At 38.0% G+C, this 20592-nt stretch overlaps 2 protein-coding genes across 11 annotated transcripts in view; one reads left to right on the top strand and one right to left on the bottom strand.

Annotated features, from left to right (window-relative positions):
* The window catches only part of ripor2 (RHO family interacting cell polarization regulator 2), a 159063-nt gene that overhangs the window by 83040 nt on the left and 55431 nt on the right, over positions 1 to 20592 (top strand). For all 9 annotated transcript variants that reach the window (XR_015516037.1, XR_015516038.1, XM_087294716.2 and 6 more), the window contains exons 2-4: positions 3497 to 3617; positions 17519 to 17683; positions 19398 to 19476. Coding sequence is in view for 7 of the 9 variants with exons in the window: in XM_087294716.2 (XP_087150842.1) it covers positions 3497 to 3617; positions 17519 to 17683; positions 19398 to 19476 (365 nt within the window). In the remaining 2 variants the exon portion in view is untranslated. The remainder of the gene's footprint in view (positions 1 to 3496; positions 3618 to 17518; positions 17684 to 19397; positions 19477 to 20592) is intronic.
* Positions 7371 to 14915, bottom strand: LOC141379133 (uncharacterized). 2 transcript variants are annotated; one of them, XM_087295846.1, is made up of 3 exons: positions 14489 to 14915; positions 11879 to 12036; positions 7371 to 11716 (listed from the first exon to the last, which is right to left on the bottom strand). In XM_087295846.1, exon 3 carries the CDS (start codon positions 11503 to 11505, stop codon positions 9652 to 9654), a length of 1854 nt encoding a protein of 617 aa, XP_087151972.1. In that variant the 5' UTR covers positions 11506 to 11716; positions 11879 to 12036; positions 14489 to 14915; the 3' UTR covers positions 7371 to 9651. The 2 variants fall into 2 exon arrangements, with proteins under 2 accessions (XP_087151972.1, XP_087151971.1); XM_087295845.1 differs by having other exon boundaries at positions 7371 to 12036.

Here is a 20592-nt window from a genome sequence, read left to right as displayed (position 1 = left end):
TTTGCTATATTCTTTTATTTATTACTGCCTTTTATTTTCCTGTTCATTGGGGTGTCATATAATCAAAATGTACAGCATATGTTCTGGAGGCAAAACTAACATTACAGTGTTTATAAATAGCCTGGCAGGCGTTATACAAGGCTCTTTTGTTTTTCCTCCGCAAAACAACATCCTCCTAAAGCCGTGGTGAGAATTGTCCTCTCATCAAAGCAATAATGTATTTATTGCACAGCTATAGGTTTCCTCCAACACAATACCAGCCACAAAACTCAGATATTTCTTTTTTTTTTTTTTTGATAAAGAAAGACACCAGTGCAGGGTCTTTCACATCCATGATCACAGATCTCATAGCCACATTACTCTCGGATTTTGAGTTTGCCACTGCTTTCATCATTTCCCTTTGCTCTGATGAATTATGGGAGGGTGGAGAGATGATCTATGAGGAGATCAGAGACGGTCTTTAAGGCTTTCTGTATAGGTGAGAGGTTTCTACACCCTCCCGGGATCGTTGCGCTTGAAATGAGGGATGACGTTGGTCTTTCTGGCTCCATTAGAGGACCTCTTGCTTGCTCCTAAGTGCTCTTTCTGCATCTTCATCTGCGGTGGGCTCAGGTGGCTTTGAGCGGTTTATATAAACCTCTGAATGTGTGCCGTATGGGGTCTTCTCACCCTTTAGTGCTATTTTCAGTAACTGTATCCACGGGAGATTAAATGAGTCATTTCTTGCTTTCCTCTGTGATTTTCAGCTGGTTTTTATGGACTATCGTTTAATGTCAAGGCTCTGTCTGGATATCTGTTTATTAGAGAGCTAGTAAAGCTTTCAAAATCATTTCTGGGGCTGGCTGAAAAAGCTGTTTGCAAGCTAGGGCTATAATGACTTGGCCTACTTTTGCATTAAGTTACAACTTACACACTATTAAACAGATTTGTTTTGTAGTAAGCTTAAAGAGACAGGTCACCCAAAAATAAAAATTCGGTCATTAGTTGCTCACCCTTCATTTGTTTAAAACCTTTATGGGTTTCTGTCTCTCTGTTAAACACAAAATAAGATATTATGATGAAAGCTGGAAACCTGTAACAATTGACTTCTATGGTATTTGTGTTTCCTACTATAAAGGTCAGTGGTTACTTGTTTTCAGCTTTCTTCAAAATATCTTCTTTAGTGTTCAACTTAATAAAAAACGCATAGAAGTTTGGAGCCACTTGAGAGTGAGCAAATAGAAGTTTTTATTTTGTCCAATTTTGACCACTTCTCTGATTTCTTAGGGGAAAGAGCCTATATGGATATGTGGTAGGCTTTTCAAGAGGTTTCGATCTGATTTTGTTAAATAGGTTTGCACAATTTTTATATGAAAGCAGAACACAGCTGCTTTAATTTCTGCTTTAATAGCTGCAAAACCGCTCTGAATGCTGAATGTTTGTTTTAGAAACATTAGTGGTCAATGTTTGCATTGCAAAATATGCAATCAGGACTTCATAAATAGGAAGCAGGACATTTCACTAAGGAAGCATTTGTGTTTTAAACAGCAGGTTGTTTTAGTGACATAAAAAATCTAACTAAAATACAAATATACAAAGAAGCAGAATTCCTGAAAAAGATAAATGGGGAAACCATGAGCTGAAAAAGGCTATGCTGTGCCCCACTAGTTGCCAGTGATAGTCACTACATGTTTTGAAGAGACTTTCAGACTGGAAGCGGAAAGTTTTGCGCTATGAAACCCATACATTTCAATGGGTTGTGCAGTCGAACTTCAAAATAGCTCAATATTATGCTCACAATGCCATATACTGTACTTATCAGCATGAAGCACATAGGCTCACCATAAAAGAAAGAATAAAATAGAATATTTCTATGTAGTAACTTGTTCAGTTAATAGTGCTGTTACGTTACTGTACTTTCAATGTTGGTAAAATGATGCCTCTCTACTCTTCAACAAATATTACTGACAATAAAATGTGGTTATATCATTTTTTTTTCTAAATCAATATAATTTAAGCTATTGAGTTCAATTTAAAAAGACCTACAAAATTACTTAATGTTATTTAATAAAATAAAAAAACTATTACAAAGCATTTCCGCTTTCAGTTTTCAGGCCAAGTGCATCCAGAAGGTTTCTACCCTGAATTTACATTTGGCACAGTTTCAGTAATGAATGTAATTTAGTTTTAGTATGATATCAGTATTTCTTTGTTGCCAAAATAGTTTTCTTAATGTTATTTATTTATAATTATTTTGATAATATATTATAGTATTTTTACAAATATTTCTCGAAGCAAAAGAAAGTTATCTGACTACACATAAAAAAAACACACACACAAAAAATGCATGACCTATTAACTATATATCTATGTTTTACTTTAAAAACAAGTTGTGCCGCCAAATAAAACAACCAACAATTGCATTGGATAAATAAATCAAATAAATTCTCTTGTTAGTTAACTGGTCAATCATTCAGTTTTTACAGTTAGTGAAATATCAGGTTAAACACCTTCTATCTAATAAATAAAACAAGATTATCAGCTTGTATGATTGCTTTATAGAAGAATTTTAGCTGTAGTTCTAATATGGGGCTTAAAATATGCCAAAACAATCTGAATTTGAAATGTCGATTTGAATTATTAACAATTGTAATTTAATAAAACTGAATATTAGGGCTGTGCAATTTGGGGAAAAATCTAATTGCGAATTTTATTTTATTTTATTTTTATTATTATTTTTTACATTTATTTATTTTTATTTAATTATATATTTTTACTGATATTGCAATTTGATTTACGATTTAATTCAAGCTTCAAGCTGAATATAATTTAATTCAAGCTTCAGCTCAATAATGTGTAAGCCATGGCAAAAATTCTCTGACAGCTCTTAAAAATGACTGTTTTTGTTCGGTGTCTGTGACTTTGAAACCAAAATATTCCCATGTTACAAATGCAGTTTTTTCTTGATATTAATTTGTCTATTAATGCTTCTGAAGAAGCAGGCACCATTATCCCACTTGTCTGCGCTTTTCTGTTTGTTTTCTTTTTTTTTATTGTGGGCATAGTTCAGTTCAGTAATTTTTTAAGTTGGCGGTTCATTCCGCTGTGGCGACCCCGGATTAATAAAGGGACTAAGCCGACAAGAAAATGAATGAATGAATGAATGAATGAATTCATAGTCTGCAGATATTCAGATTGTTTGTCGAGTTCAATTTAAATTTGTTAATTATTAAAAATTCAAATTTAGATTGTTTTGGCAAAGTTTTAGCTCCATACTAATTGAAAACTATGCTGCTGATGTTGTTGTTATTTTGTACAACTGTAAAAGCAAAATAGTTAAAGCAGCCTGCTGAATAAGGTGCTATATAAGTTGTTACTATTTCTTTCTGTAGCATTAAAATGGTGTAAAATGTGCATGTGCGTCCATTCCCAACATCATCATCCTCCACACGCAACCCTTCCCCCATCTGCACTACTGACCTCTGTCTTACCCAGAATCCTTTTCTGCCTCATGCAGGAGTGTCCTCACGCTTCCCAGACATCATGGCTGCTGGCACTCACTCTCCTGGAGGACCCAATGGCATCATCAGGAGCCAGTCGTTCGCTGGCTTCAGCACCCTGCAGGAGAGACGCTCACGGTGAGCACATCTGACCCAGCACAAGCACACTAATCCTGTTCTCTACATGAGCTAACCTTGGTCTCTACATGACCTACTACATGAACATTGAACATGCAAAGAGTTTGATATAATATAATATAATATAATATAATATAATATAATATAATATAATATAATATAATATAATATAATATAATATAATATATGCAGGTCTATAAACATGTTTCAAATGCTTTATTAATTAAAAAAAATAAATAGCAAAACATTATATATTATATTTAACTAATTGTAAAAACTACAAATGTTTTAGTAAATAATTTGACATCAAAAGATATCAAAATTATATAGGATAAGAAATTTGATATAATAATACAAATATTTTGTTTAATATTTAAAGTAATAAATTATTAAATGTATATTAAAATTATATCAGCTATACTTCATTATATTATTTATAATAAATGTTACATGACTGATATAAAGTTACATGTAGGATTTAAACATTTATGAATAAATACAATTATTGAGTTACATCACTATCAGGTTCAGACAATCTAGTACCAGACCGAAATGTATGATTTGTTTAATTTGTTACTGACTATCTTAAAATATATCAGTGCTTTTTGTGTTTTCTCAAGATGGAGACCAGCAGTAGTTTTTTTCTAATTGCCCTTTATTATAAAATATTCTGATATTAAAGCCTAAGTCTAGTCTAAGCCCTTTCTCTGAAACCAGGCCTTAAAGTTGATCCATTTATTTAAACTATATATTAATCTAATATTAATCTGTTATGTTTCTTTGTATTACGTTAAATAATTAAAAAATGTTAAAAACGTTTTTTATACTGGGGATTAAGTAAAACAACTACAAGAAGGTTTTAAAAATGTCAGGTTTCATGTAGTTTACTTCATAACAAGTAGGCAAAACCATTTCAAAGGGAGATTTTGTATAAAGTTGTTTTGCGTGACCAAAAGTATGTGGACACCCAAACTCCACACCCATCATTTAAAAGCTATTAATTCCTTTCATAACTTCAATAACTGTTTCCACATCTCTGGCAAAACTTTCCACTAGATTTTAGAACATTACAATAAAATTGCACAAGAACAGCACATTATATCCATGTGAATGGGTGTATTAACCACATTAAATTTAGATACTTCAGGCAAAACGGTTTTTCATGCACCTCTCGAGCTCGAGATTTTGGGCATTTGGGCTTTTTCAGTCTAATAAAAACAAAGAAAACTTCCAAAATACACTTTTAAGTGTTTTTGTCACACTTTCTCAATTTGTGTCTGTAATTTTGATTACGACACATAAATTAGTTTTTCTTCACCTGCTTTGAGCCACAAATACAAAATTGGCCTGAATTTATACAGCATTTCATTCTACAAAAACATTGGATTTCTTATTTTGGTCTTTTTTTGGTCATTTTTGGGTCGTTTTGGTCAAGTGATAAATAGAATTCCCAAAATCCCCTCTGTAAAAACCTTTGACTCTAATGTAACAAACAAACAAACAAACAAACAAATAAACACATTTTGAATTTTATTCAGTGTTCGGAGTTTTGTTCTAGAACTTTATTAGCACACACATTAGTACATTTTTGATATACTTTCTAATTTGCATGTTTCTACCTAACATTTTAAAGTACTTGCAGCATCTTAAAGAGTGTGCTGGGTGCAGTGGATTCTGCTCAAGTAGTTGTAGAAATGGTAAACTTAAACGTCCTTGAAAGGAAATTTGTTATGGGCATCACCATATGAACATGCAAACACGCAGTAAAACAATACAAAAATACAGTACTTGCAATAATAAATATAGCTGCAAGCAGCAATTACCAGGGCCAAGCAGCCCAGCGGCCACATCATAAACAAGCACGGCAACAAGCTACAGAGCAACTGAAAATTCTATAACTTTTTACAAACACAAGCTCTATGTTAAATTTGTTCACAAGTTAATCAAAAACGGTTAGTCTAATCAACTTAAATTCAATTACTTTTGGTCAGCATGGTCTGTAGATCTCATGATTCAATTCTGGTGAAGATCAGACAAATGGCATAAGACGAGTTTGTTCAAACAGGTGAAAATAGCGAATAAATTCTCGTGATGGAAAATGGCAACATAGGGTGCGTTTGAATCGACTTGAGTCAAGGAATCTTGATCGTAGCCCATTCGGTTCAAAAGTTAGAAAGATAAACATAAGCGAAACTTTTGACAAGTGGTGCCGCTAGAGAGTTTGAGTAAGAGAGTGCAAATTTGTTGTGGTTAATGATCAGACTGTCCTCAAAGGCTGCATTTACACTGCAGATCTTGATGGTCAATTCTGATTTTTGTGACTGTATCCGATTTTTTTGATGACCAGCGTACATCATCTTTTAAAAGTGACTCGTATTTGATCGTCTGCATTTACACAGCACAAAGCAAGGGCGCAATGGCACAGAAAAAAAAAAGAGCGGGCGCTGACTAACAGCTGCAAATTAAAGAGCACTTTTTTCTCCATTCCTTTATGTAATCTGTTCGCAGCTCTTGACAAGCTGTTTTACTATAGTTTATGACAGAAAGGTTCTCATTTGGCTATCTTCTTTTGATATATATAGGCTTTTTTAAACCTTTAGGCATCTTAATGTAATGTCCATGGCGTGATTTATGCACGTGATGGATGCACTAGTTTGATATTAGTTTATATTGGTTACCTGGCAGACATTGCTTAAATACCTGTGCTATATGACAATACAAAAGCTGTTTTAGTTCTCGTGTTTGAGATTTAAGGTTTGTGACTCTGCTGAAGTCTGTTCTGAAATGAAAGCGTCAGACTTGACGTCATTTGCAGGTGAAAATCTGATCTACCTGCTTACACTGCAGACATGAGAACACAGATCCGATTCATATCCGATAAATTTTCACAAATAAACAAGGCCTGAATCTGATTTGAGTAAATCGGAATCCATTTGATTTGATTCTGCTTACACGTACAGTACATGGGCCATATCTGATCTGTGTCACATGGGAAAAAAAATCGGAATTAAGTCACTTGAACCATGCAGTGTAAATGCAGCCTAAGAGTGTGTCAAAGTTTGCGCAAATGCTGCAAACGGTTCATAGGGCTGCCATAGACTCCAAGAGCAGAGGAAGAAGAAGAGGAAGTCGGAATAATAATAATAACAACCGAAACAGATACAATAGGTGCCTATGCGCCTTCGATGCTTGGCCCCTAATAATGATTGTTTAGATAAACTCTTATTAAATAAACCTACTAAAACAGGTGTAAAGTATTTATTGTATCGGTTTAAGCTACACTTAGGAACTCTATATCTCCCATCAGAGGGAAGGTTTTCATAATGTGAATACAAAACACTGAGTTGGATCATTCAGAATCCTTTCCACCTGATTAAGGACACAGTTCTCATACAAAACTTGAGGAATATAATATTCATTGTGCCCAACAATTTTTCATCCTGTCTTTAAGAGGTGCATCAACTTAGATTTAAGTCTGTGTAAGAATCAGCTCTTTGGTTTAAATCATGTTTAAACTTTGGGGATTCGAATCAAAGATTCGAACATGATTCACATAGAATTATTTAAAGCTAACACTTAACTTAAGTATTTGTCCAGCAAATAGAACGTTTAGTGTAAAGCAATCCTGTATTATATTATTACGTGGCCAACAATAACAATATAAAAACAGTATCTAATTATTTAATAAGCAAGGTAGCAGTATCTGAAGCTGAGGCATTAACTTATAAAGCACACAACACACCAACACGGATCTTAAAACGAAACAAAAGTTTATTGCTACTCTACAACACAAAGTACTAATCTAACGTTACGTAAAACAAACAAACGCACATACATACACACACTCACAAGCAGTTTGAGGAGAGTTATGACTGAGTGGATTCAACTTCTAGCATTTGCTACGTTCTTAGCATTGCAACCTGAGAGAAACCATAAAAGCAGAGAATTTTGTTATTCTTTACTACTTAAACATAATTCACACCAGATTCAGTAATGGATAGAAACCTTGTTTGTGCTACTTGCGTTCTGATGTAATTTTTGGTTTCCTCGACTGGTCCAAAGGGAAATCCCGGCGAAGCTGATTGGTCAGCGTAGCAACTTCAGTGACGTGATGGAATTCCCTTGTCGGTGAAGAGGGGTTTCCTTAGTCGGTTGCTAGGGATACGGATGTTGGACAAGGCGGCGTTCGAAGTCCTTCCTGGGTTCCTGTAGTTAGGATGAGTTTCAGGGTTTGGATGTGTTGACCCGATGGCTTGTTGTTGAAGCGGTTGCACAAGCAGATCGGGGGTCGAGCCGGCAGCAAGTGAAGGTCGCGGTCTGCTGCGTGATGTAACGAGGCTTCCGGCGAGGCGATGTAACGGCCACAGCACGAGAAGAGCGACGTCCGGGCAGCGACGGCGGTGACAATTGGCAAAGATGACCGGCAAAAGACGACGATGAAATTCCTTTGTTCAAAGTTTTATAGGCTTTGGTAGAGGCTGGGTCTACACAATGCTTGTCCAATCAGATAAGGTGCGGGGTGGAGTCACACCCCAATTCTGCCCTCTAGGAGGCCGGGTTGACACCTGGTGTGGGTGCTGCTTTGATGGCATAGTGGTTAAAATAAAGTCTTATAACGTCAACACTTTTCATAGTATGGTTTCTTCATATAAACCAATGCATTTAAAATGTTCCTAGCTTTCAATCGATACCAAACAAAGTATTTCACAAACATTCTGTAGATTTCATTTGTCACTGAGGGCTATTACTCAAGAACTATCTATAACAGTTTTGTTAAACACATGGAACATGTACACACAAAAACCTACAGAAACATAAAGTAAACATACATTACTCAAATAAACTGTTTTACTTAAATGTCCATTAAACTTTGGAAGCGTTTCTGATCGCTTCTGTGTCTGCCTGAGAATGTGTATTCCTTGCAGACGCCAAAGGACAAGCGAACCAAAAGGTACTTCTCAAAAACCGGTTTGGTGGGTTTTTGATTGTAGAGCCTCTTATTGTTTTAGGGTGTAAAGTTAATTAACATGCAACTGTGATGTTGACTGGCTAGGTATCCTGTGGATTTGCCTTTTGCTGGGTGCCTGTGGATTGCTTTGAAAATGAAATCAATCTCAGACTCGTAGGCACCAACCAATCTTTTAAGGATAACATGGTCTGTGGCTTGTTCGGTTCTGGAACGATCCGTTGACTCACTACATCCCCCATTTGGATGGTGATGTTCCTGGCATGAACATCGGCAGACACTGGAACAAGAGGCATAGGTAGAGAGAAAACAGACACACAAGACACAAACCACATTTCCATTCCATAGACTGAGTTCTGGTGCAGGTTTTAGCTTAAATTGTTCGTGTTAGGAACACAAGGTGTAGTGTAACATTGCCTGAAATAATTCAAATTTAGTTATTTAGCTAGTTTACTTCATTGCAAGTATGGAGTGGCGCTAGCTTCAACTTAAATAAGCAATAATTCTGCAGCAATTGACACTAATTTGGGAGAAGGAGTCAATCCTACTTTTAGGCCCTATGCATGAATTTGCAGGAGTTCCCTGTAGAGGGGACTGGAACTGCAAATTAGTTAGGGAGAGAGAGAGAAAGGAAATGAAGGGGCACAGTGATGCAACAAAACAAGGTAGGTTAAAAACCAGCAAAACAGTGTTGCAAATGTGGAGTGGATCCTCTCTACTAGAAGTTGTTCTAGCAGTGCTGTAGAGGAGAAAGTATTAGTGTTGTGTTTAACTAGGTGTTTCCCTAGAATGTCAAAGGTTATGTTAGTATGTAAAGGGTAGAACAGTTGATCTGTGTCAAGTTGTGGTCCTCCCCCATTTGTTGTTCAATGATGATGGAGCAGTCAAATGTTCATCTAGAAATGGAGGTACCGGAGTTTGGCATGGGTCAGGAAGGGTTTCAGGACTGAACTGAGGTTTGTCGGAGGAGTGGCAGACGACCAGAACGGCACTTTTAGAAACCTGAGGGTTTTCACCTGCAAGTGTTTGTTGGTTCAGGTGGTTGTTGCTTCTCCGCTCGGCAACTAGTCAGGCTGAATCTGCTTTTTCCTTTTCCCGTTTCCTGTCCTCCTCTATGCATTTGAGAAACTCTTTCATCATCAATTTCACCAGTTCTTGAGGGTCAAATCCCGGTGGGGTATTTTCCTCTTGCTGGGATTGAGTCTGAGCGTTGTCAGAGTGGAAATGTTTGGAGTACCTTCGTTGACTCCTTGGACTTGATGATACAGGGTTTTGATGTCTTCCCTTGGATGGTGACCAGTTTTTGTTCGACCCCCATTGGTTTCTTTCCTGGTGGTGTTCAGGTGAGCGTCGTTGTCCACGCGGTCCATCCCAGTGACTGTTCCTTTGTTTAGGTCTTGTGTCATCGTAGGAGTTCCGTTGTCTATTGGACGAAGACGCATTCCACGCTGGGGATGGTGGTCTCACGCTGTTTGGGCGTTGGGCACCCTCTAGTGCCAGTTCTGGATTCTGGGTGTTAAAGGCAAGAACTGTTGCAGTTTTAGTGTTTTTCTCTAACACCATCTTTTGTTTGTCGTGTGCTTTCTGTGTCAAATCTCGCAAATGCTGGATGCTCATTGTTCGTGGGCATGCGAGTACTCCGAGATGTTGGCTTACTGCAGGATGGAGGTTTCTCAGGAAGAGAATCTTAAAGTTCAGGTCTTCTTCCATATTCGGTTCGTTGCGAGTTCCGAAAAAGGATTGCCTGAGTCGGTTGTAGTAAGCATGTGGAGACTCATTGCGAGCTTGTTTTGTCTCCAGAGCACTTAACAGTCCTTGATCTGATTCAGGGTTTGCAAACTCTCTGATGAGGGCTTCTTGGAGCAAGCGATAATCATTCTTTACCCGAGCCGGTTGTCGGTCCAGGAAGCTGCGCACCTCAGTGCTGGATGTGGCTCGAAGCAAATACAGTCTTTCTTTATCAGAGACATTGGGTCTCATTTCCAGATGGAAATCAATGTCTTGCAAATAAGCGTGGACCTCCAAACCACCTGACACACTTGGAGTAAACTTGCCAATGTTTCTGGCCAGCTTGTCAAGGTCTTTGAGGTCCAGACTGTATGACGATCTGTGACTGGCTATCACAGGCTCTCGTCGCTGTGGGGTAAGGTAAGGCTCTTCAGAAGGTGTTGGCGAAGATCTTTGGCATGGTTTCTCACCTCTTTCAATAGGTGAGAGCTCAGGGACAGGGGATCCTGTCCTACTTGGCAGGGGCGAGGCTGGTGCACATCTTGTCTTTGGAGGTTCATAGCGCAGTGCATAGGCATGCCTGAGTTCACTGGCGGACTCCTCTTTGATGTCATCCACTTCCTGCATTAGTCTGTCGATCTCATGTCTTGCTTCGCTCAGGTGAGTTTCAAGGGCTTTGATTCTGGCCTTCTTGTCTCTTAAGTCCACCTTCGCTTCCTTCAGTAGCTGTTCAGCGTAATCTAGCTTGTTAGCGACGTCAGCGTGGTCTGCTCTGGCTTGTTCTCTTTCTTCTGTGATGGCTGTTAGGGCTTCTTGTAGTTTGTCGATCTCCTCTGTGGTACCTTCATCCACCTCATTTGGTTGTTGAAGACGTTCCTGAGCCTCTAGCTCTAGCTGCTCGATGCGGGCTTGCAGGCGTGTCAGCTTGTGTTGGAGTTGGGAGGCGTGTCTGTCACTCAATTTGAGGGTGGCTATGAGTGTGTGACTCAAAGTACCAGTGATTTTGGCCAGCTCCTTGTGGTTAAAGCTTTGACTTGGGTCTTGCTTCATGATGCTGTCTATGTTCTCATCCAATTGGTTTTGCGTCAGGGGCTGCAGTGTTTCGGCAGCTTTAGGGAGGAGACTGCCTGTTACAACGCTCAGCCATGTTTCCAGGTCCTTCCAGTGGCCAACAGGATCTTTGGAGTGAGCCATGTTTTGCGGCGGGGGGGAGGACTTAGGATTTTAACTGACACAGACCTTGAAGAGAGATAGAGAGGAGAAAGAAAAAAAAACAAGGTAGAACAATGCAAACAGAAAAGGAGAAATGTTAATGTGCAATGTTAAGTGTGTTCTAATGTTGAGTGAAGTGTGGTTCTCTGGAACTGTGGCCCTCTGGTGGGTACGCGTGTCTAACTGGTAGTCTCTGTGGAAAGAGTCAGTAGCACAGACACAGTGAGAGAACAAAGAAAAACAAAAGTGATAAGGAGACCAAGGAGTAGGGTGAAAATCTGTAGTTTCCACTTTCCTAGAAAGAGGGTTCCTTTGGCTTTTGTTAAATTAAAAAAAAAATAAGATTTCTAAATACCAGGACTGAAGTTGCTATTAACTTTCTTCTGAAGTGGCAGAAAGTAGGACAACAATAACAGTATTGGCTTCTGAATAGGATTGACTCCGTACACCAAATAAATTGTTTCTGGATGCGTGTTTAGAATTGGATCTAATGACGCCTATCTTCTTGGTGACCTGATGAGTGAGAAAGGAGGTGTGAGATCAGACAATTTTAACAATTAAAAGTGTTCAAGTGTCCCAAACATCTATTAAATGTTTCTAAAATTCTCTGCTTTTTGACTCTCACAAGCACAATCCTTAAACCAGCATCAATAGTCCAGTAAAAAGAAGATAGTTAGTTGAAAGAGATAACAAAGGAGTTAGTTTTCTCTTAGCATTAGGTGTAATTAAGGATGTCAAAACAATGGCACTGTTGAGTTGATACTCAAAAAGGGTTGGTTTTATTGTGTTATATAGTAACCACTTAGCCTACGTATTAGAAAAATCTGAATTTTCCTTTTGAAGTTTGGCTAATTGGAGGGCTCCACTAGATGAAAAGACTAAATTCAAATTTTAATTGAACTTAACTTTAAACCTGTAAAGAAGTAATAACTTTTATAAATTATCATTAAGATTGATAAGAACACTTATGACTAAATTAAATTATTAATTATTGCTAAAATGATAGAGCCATGCATAAATGAACCATTAATGAAATTAAAATTTCAAAACAATGAAGTTGGTTAAAGTAACATTTAATGCAGTTTGTCATTAAATTAAACAATTATAATTTATTTAATCAGTGAGTCTTATCCGTATAAATCAACAATTATAGGAAATGGGTGTTCCTAGATGTTGATGAATGGAAAAAGTATTGATACTTGTACAGGTCAGAGAGCATTAATTTATAGTCATGAAAACAAAACTATAATTCATCACTAATAAAACCAACAGCTTATGTGAGTTCAAACTGATCAAATTCAACAGGCCAGGTACAGCAGGAAAAACAAAAATTAAAATAATAGTGATTAAACTCAGCAGTTAGATTGTGCACACTTTATTAACTTTGCATTTGTCAACTTTTCCAAGGTGAGTAAAGAGAAACAACTTAGATGCAAGAGTTTCAAACATCAGCCATACAATGCATTTAAGACCACTATATGCTACGTGCTATCTATTAGCCTTCGTTGCTACTGGAAATGCATAGACTTCAATTCAAACGCGTTAGCGTTAGTTTAGCTTAGCTTCACGCTATGCTCTTTGTTTACAATTCAAGCTGGCGCTGGCGGACTGCACATGCGCGCTTGAATGTAATTCCGGCAAGTCTCTCTGTACTTCCGGACCAAGGTTGCTGCTATGGCAACGACCACAAAGTGGAATAATAGCAAATTTCACAGTATCACTTGAGATGACGGCGCATCTCACACTGTTCAAACAAAAAGCACTAGTTAGATTTTATATCTTAACAGTACTGAACAATTCTCAACTTATGAAAGTGAGACAAAATTAATCAACAGGATTTCTGAGATTAATACAAATCGTGACAGAGATATGGGGGATCTCAGCACTCTGTGTTAGGTCTGTTTAGACTGCAAACACATCCGTGGATTCAAACCACAATTTCAATTGATCAATTTCAAAACTTCTCCTATAAACTACGCTAGGCAGCTCTCTCTGAGCTCCGCGTTTTAAATAATTTACTAAGTATTAGCAAATTACAGGGCAACAAGAATTTAGTTAGCTATGCTAAATCAGTTACCAGGAGAAAACACAGCTGAGTTTCCATCCGGGAATCGCGGCGTACGAAATCATACTGTGAAGGCCTTATATATCGTTATGAGATAAGCACAAAGGAATACGCTTTGTCTTTCTCTACATGCGCTTTAGAGCGGCTTAGTTTGTCTCGGCGGACAATTTAAATGAAGTTTTACTTTCTTAACAACACTAAATGTAGTTAAGCAATAAAACAAATGGTACCACAATGAAATTGTGCAGTAGCAAAACTTTTGTTCTTTCTAATCTATTCTTTCCGGACAAAAATAGAAAAGATTAACAACGTGATTTCTGGGTTTTGTGCTTTAAAAGTTAGATCTGCTTGCCCGAATTATTCTCCACCACTATGTAAGAATCAGCTCTTTGGTTTAAATCATGTTTAAACTTTGGGGATTCGAATCAAAGATTCGAACATGATTCACATAGAATTATTTAAAGCTAACACTTAACTTAAGTATTTGTCCAGCAAATAGAACGTTTAGTGTAAAGCAATCCTGTATTATATTATTACGTGGCCAACAATAACAATATAAAAACAGTATCTAATTATTTAATAAGCAAGGTAGCAGTATCTGAAGCTGAGGCATTAACTTATAAAGCACACAACACACCAACACGGATCTTAAAACGAAACAAAAGTTTATTGCTACTCTACAACACAAAGTACTAATCTAACGTTACGTAAAACAAACAAACGCACATACATACACACACTCACAAGCAGTTTGAGGAGAGTTATGACTGAGTGGATTCAACTTCTAGCATTTGCTACGTTCTTAGCATTGCAACCTGAGAGAAACCATAAAAGCAGAGAATTTTGTTATTCTTTACTACTTAAACATAATTCACACCAGATTCAGTAATGGATAGAAACCTTGTTTGTGCTACTTGCGTTCTGATGTAATTTTTGGTTTCCTCGACTGGTCCAAAGGGAAATCCCGGCGAAGCTGATTGGTCAGCGTAGCAACTTCAGTGACGTGATGGAATTCCCTTGTCGGTGAAGAGGGGTTTCCTTAGTCGGTTGCTAGGGATACGGATGTTGGACAAGGCGGCGTTCGAAGTCCTTCCTGGGTTCCTGTAGTTAGGATGAGTTTCAGGGTTTGGATGTGTTGACCCGATGGCTTGTTGTTGAAGCGGTTGCACAAGCAGATCGGGGGTCGAGCCGGCAGCAAGTGAAGGTCGCGGTCTGCTGCGTGATGTAACGAGGCTTCCGGCGAGGCGATGTAACGGCCACAGCACGAGAAGAGCGACGTCCGGGCAGCGACGGCGGTGACAATTGGCAAAGATGACCGGCAAAAGACGACGATGAAATTCCTTTGTTCAAAGTTTTATAGGCTTTGGTAGAGGCTGGGTCTACACAATGCTTGTCCAATCAGATAAGGTGCGGGGTGGAGTCACACCCCAATTCTGCCCTCTAGGAGGCCGGGTTGACACCTGGTGTGGGTGCTGCTTTGATGGCATAGTGGTTAAAATAAAGTCTTATAACGTCAACACTTTTCATAGTATGGTTTCTTCATATAAACCAATGCATTTAAAATGTTCCTAGCTTTCAATCGATACCAAACAAAGTATTTCACAAACATTCTGTAGATTTCATTTGTCACTGAGGGCTATTACTCAAGAACTATCTATAACAGTTTTGTTAAACACATGGAACATGTACACACAAAAACCTACAGAAACATAAAGTAAACATACATTACTCAAATAAACTGTTTTACTTAAATGTCCATTAAACTTTGGAAGCGTTTCTGATCGCTTCTGTGTCTGCCTGAGAATGTGTATTCCTTGCAGACGCCAAAGGACAAGCGAACCAAAAGGTACTTCTCAAAAACCGGTTTGGTGGGTTTTTGATTGTAGAGCCTCTTATTGTTTTAGGGTGTAAAGTTAATTAACATGCAACTGTGATGTTGACTGGCTAGGTATCCTGTGGATTTGCCTTTTGCTGGGTGCCTGTGGATTGCTTTGAAAATGAAATCAATCTCAGACTCGTAGGCACCAACCAATCTTTTAAGGATAACATGGTCTGTGGCTTGTTCGGTTCTGGAACGATCCGTTGACTCACTACATCTGGTTTATACTTCTGCGTCAAGTGATCGGCATGACCCACGGCGCATACCTTGCGCATTGCCGTGCATTTTACTTCTGTGGCTGTTTCTGATCTCTGCAATAACACTTCTGAAACACAAGCTGGCAGTTGGTGTTTATGTTCCTCTGTGTCGAGTTTTTTCTGCTGGTGTTTTGTTTTTTCTAAATGCTTTCTTAATGTACAAGTGGTTTAAACTCGTTCATTTTGAGGCAGGAATCAGCGGACGTGCAACAGCTTTAACCATGAGATAAACACAAAACAAAAGTTTTCATCTGGAGCTCCTTCACGGGACTCCACACTTGTAAACACTCGCTCCAACGGACTCACGCGGCTCCCGGTCCTGCTCACAGCGCTATCAAGCCTATCACAAACCAATCACAGAGCCATTGCGACGTGTAGTAACATTTTTAGAGAGGTGCGCAACAACGTCGCCGACGGCCACGGCGAGGGCTATGCGTCCATGCCTAAGCTGCGCCGTAGCATACGCGTGCGTTTGACGCAGAAGTATAAATCAACTTTTACACTGTGCGAATAGGTTGACAAACCACACTGTGATACCATACCTGACAATGCCTTCAAGAACAGCTCCATAAAACAACATCATACGTTTCTTGTTTACTCCAAAGAGATGCAACCTCCATAAAAAATACAATCTGTGGAGTAAATGAGCGAAAAGCCATTCTACGCGTGTTTTCCATGTGAAAGAACTGTCAGTGTAAATGCCCAAAGACTTATCTACTTTAGTTAGGCGGACTGAATGTCTGACCCTCCGGCTACAGCATGTGCTCATTCTCCACCATGGCCTAGATTTGCTGTAGCTCTACTTCCAGTGCTCTTTTTGACTGTGCGCGACACGTTCAGACATGTCCAACAGCCAACTGCCATTGTGTTTTTATGATCCGAGAATATATATTGGATGCGGGGGCCCATGACCTCAGAAGTGGTCTAATAAGCACGCTGAAACATTTTGACAGGAGTTTTAAATGTCAGGAAGCAGCGAGGAAGAGAACAGCACTACAGGCGTTATCCTAATAGCTTATAGGAGGGTTTAAATGACATTCGAACATCAATCCTTTGAGTCTCTGTTAAGAGAAAAGGATTTGCTATGGTATAGATGTGCGTGAAATGAGCGTTCGGTGTGATCGGCCACTAAAACTGACTAAAATTAAATGACTAAATGACTAAAAATGACTAGTTTTAAAACATAAATTCAAAATTACAAGAACTGTAATTTAGCCTATTAATAAATCTACAAATACAATAGGTACTTGATTATACTAAAAATACACTGGTTTCACTTAAAATAATATTTGCTTAAATTATTTATCAATACTTTGAAGCATCTGGGTGTCCTCTTTTAAATTTCCATATTTATTTTATTATATTTTATTAAATTAAATAAATTTAATATTATTATTATTATTATTATTATTATTAATAAGAATAACCAAAATAATAATAAATAATATTTTATCCACAATATTTCAAAAACGTATTTCTTCAATTTTAACCATTTCATTAATTTCTACAATTGCGATTTTTTTTTTTTATTTTTTATTTTTTTTTATTATTATTTTTTTTATTATCAGTAGTAGCATTGGGTTTACAGTAATACTTTTTTAACATCTGTATTTATTTATTTACATTATGGCAGTAAAAAATGAAAAGGGATGTCCATAATTGTCTTTAAAATAAAGCAAAGTTTTCTTTAAGCATTCTAGTACCTTTATTCATATTTTGTGGTAAAAAAAACTGACCTCCACATGTTCAGGAGAAATTTGTTATATTCACCCACATCTGTTTGCATGTCTTCAGGTGCAACTCCTTCATGGGGAACTCGGCAGTGCAGAAGAAGCCCATCTCCAAGCCCAGGAAGCCCCATCTGTCCGGGCATAAATCCAGCAGCAGCAGCAGCAGCTCACGAGAGCCACAGCCTAAACGTGTGGAGGAGGTTTACAGCGCACTCAAGCAAGGCCTGGAGTAAGTGCTGCTGGACATTTCTTTATCACATCTTTCTAGTCACACTGTACTGTATGAAAGAAAAAAATAGCTGTTGCCTTAAATGTTTTAACTTTACAAGTCCAAAATCAAGTAAAAAGTGCTTGAGGGGTAAATAATGTGTCTGTGCTCTTTGGATAAAGGATTCATAATGATAAACAACAAAATCATAAGACACTCGAAAAGTAAGTGAAAAAATAAAAAAAACCTCTGCAAAACTTGCCTAATGATGAAATGCGTAGGTGTGTTGCACAACAGTGCTGTTTACTTTTTAAATAATAGCCATGCTAATAAAGGCTTTTTAATCTTTTCACTTACTTTTTGAGTGCTTTTAACTTATGATTTTGTAGTTTAACATTACAAGTCATTTTAACTTTCATTATATTAAACAATTAAATCAGCTCAGGCTGCACGGTGGCGCAGTGGGTGGCACGTTCACCTCACAGCAAGAAGGTCGCTGGTTCGAGCCTCAGCTGGGTCAGTTGGCGTTTCTGTGTGGAGTTTGCATGTTCTCCTCGTGTTTGCGAGGGTTTTCTCCGGGTGCTGCGGTTTCCCCCACAAGTCCAAGGACATGCGGTACAAGTAAATTGCTGCGAAAAGGGCCCAAGCGTGGTTCAGTTGGCTGTCCATGGCCCGGTCGGAAGAGGTTTGTTCCAGAGTGTGGTTCGGTTGGTCTTTGACATGGTACGCTTGTAGTGTGAGTGCAAAGCGCGCCTGAGCCCGAAACTGAAGACGTGACGTAATTTTTAAGGGACTGTTTCATATGGATTCATTAATCATTCTGCGAACTGTCATCGTTTATTAAAGATACAACCTCCCACAAGGACTTTTATAATAACCAACTTATCCAGCATATGTTTTACGCAGCGGATGCTCTTCCAGCTGCAACCCATCTCTGTGAAACATCCATGCTCACTCATTCACACTCATACACTACAGACAATTTAGCCTACCCAATTCACCTGTACTGCATGTCTTTGGACTGTGGGGCAAACTGGAGCACCTGGAGGAAACCCACGCGAATGCAGGGAGAACATACAAACTAGACACAGAAATGCCAACTGACCCAGCCGAGGCTCGAACCAGCGACCTTCTTGCTGTGAGGCGACAGCATTACCCACTGCGCCACTGCGTTGCCACTCCCTTATTGGTATGTATTTTTTTCAATCAAATTATCCTTACAAGTAATTTTTACTTGCATTACTTAAAGGGATAGTTCACCCAAAAATGAAAAGGAACATTTGCTCACTTTTCACTTGTGCCAAATCTATATGAGTTTTTATTCTGTTGAACACAAAAGAAGATATTCTAAAGAAAGCTGGAAAACATTGACTTCCATAGTATTTGTTTTTCCTTTCTTAAAAAAATCTTGCTTTGTGTTTGACAGAATAAATAACTCAAAGTTCTATAACCATTGAGTTAATAGTAAATAAATGTTCATTTTGAAAAGAACTATCCCTTTAAAATACATATATAAATTCTTTAGTCGAAAAAAATAAGCTTAAACATGGAAATCAAATTTTTATGAATTATATTAAAATAGAAACATGTTTTTGTGACTTATTGATCATATTTTGTACAGTGTGTCTGCACAATGACGGCATGAATCAGTGCTGTGATGTAATATTGACGTGCAGTCATTGTTAGTGCAGCTCTGCAGAGCACTCAAGTCTTTGCTGTTTTCTCTTTCTGTCAGTGAATATCTGGAGGTGCACCAAACCGAGCTGGATAAACTCACTTCCCTCATGAAGGACATGAAGAGGAACTCCAGACTGGTGAGACAGGATGTGACATCACTAGGGTGTCTACACACTACAGTTTGAGCTGTGTCAGAGTGCACAAATCTTTTGTTGATTATGTCAAAATCAGTGGAGAGGGATATGAACTTAATATAAACTGGTTAAATATAATAGTATAATGAAATAATCACAGTTTTTACACTAAATGTTGACACTGATCATTTTAAATTGCTGTTAATGGAGAAAGGTGATTATTTTTTTACCGTTTAGTTTTGATTTCAGGATTTTTGTTTAGTTCTTTGCTTTTGGAAATTAATGTAATTTTTTCACCATCATAAAAATGGACAAGTCTGATTCAAAAAGCACTCTTGTCTGAACATACTGTAGTGCAGGGGTTTTCAACCTGTGGGGGGGGCACTCGAGTAAATTATGATGACGATTTTTATGCGTTCACTAGAGTGAATCTGATTAACATTAGTTCCACAGCTAACTATCGGGCACCTGTAGAGTTATTGCGTTTGAGTAAAAAAATATACAAATAAAATGGACCGTGTGCTTTTTAAAATGAATGCCGGTGAATGAGAGTAAAGCCGGTGAGCCGTCTGACAAAACAAGTGCCCTTCTGAATAAAATAAGCAGGATGCCCTTCTGGATCTTTCACTTACTTTAAAGACACTACTGACTACGTTTACATCGACATCAGTAATAGTTATTTGCCTTATTCTGAATAAGACAATAATATAATTAAAGCGTTTACAAGAAGTGCTTTTTGAATGTTGCGGCACCAGGCTATACATGTTTCTTGCCGAGTTTCTTGTAATTTTGGGTGTTTCATCCTAATTTTTTACATTTTTAACTGCAGTTTGGAAGTTTCACTTTCACTCTTGAACATTTCATTCATGCCCCCATGTCAAACTGGGCTATTGTACACGAGTATGACTAAGGAGTGGTGGAAGAGTTCTGTTTGAATGTACTGTAATTTAAATTTCGCGAATGTGTGTGTCTGCTGTTCTTTACTGACAGCCATGTGCGTGGATCTTATTGCAAAATGTGGCGAAAAGTCCTACATGATGGTAATACTTGTATTATATATGCATACTCCAAATGTCTTAATTCCATTTCCATCTTTAGGGGGTGGGCGCAAATGATATT

Source organism: Danio rerio, chromosome 19 (assembly GCF_052040795.2).
Source record: "Danio rerio strain M-AB ecotype USA chromosome 19, GRCz13ab, whole genome shotgun sequence".
NCBI classification, from domain to species: Eukaryota; Metazoa; Chordata; class Actinopteri; order Cypriniformes; family Danionidae; genus Danio; species Danio rerio.
Note: the sequence above shows the minus strand (reverse complement) of the source record. Positions and strands in the feature narration are given on the sequence as shown.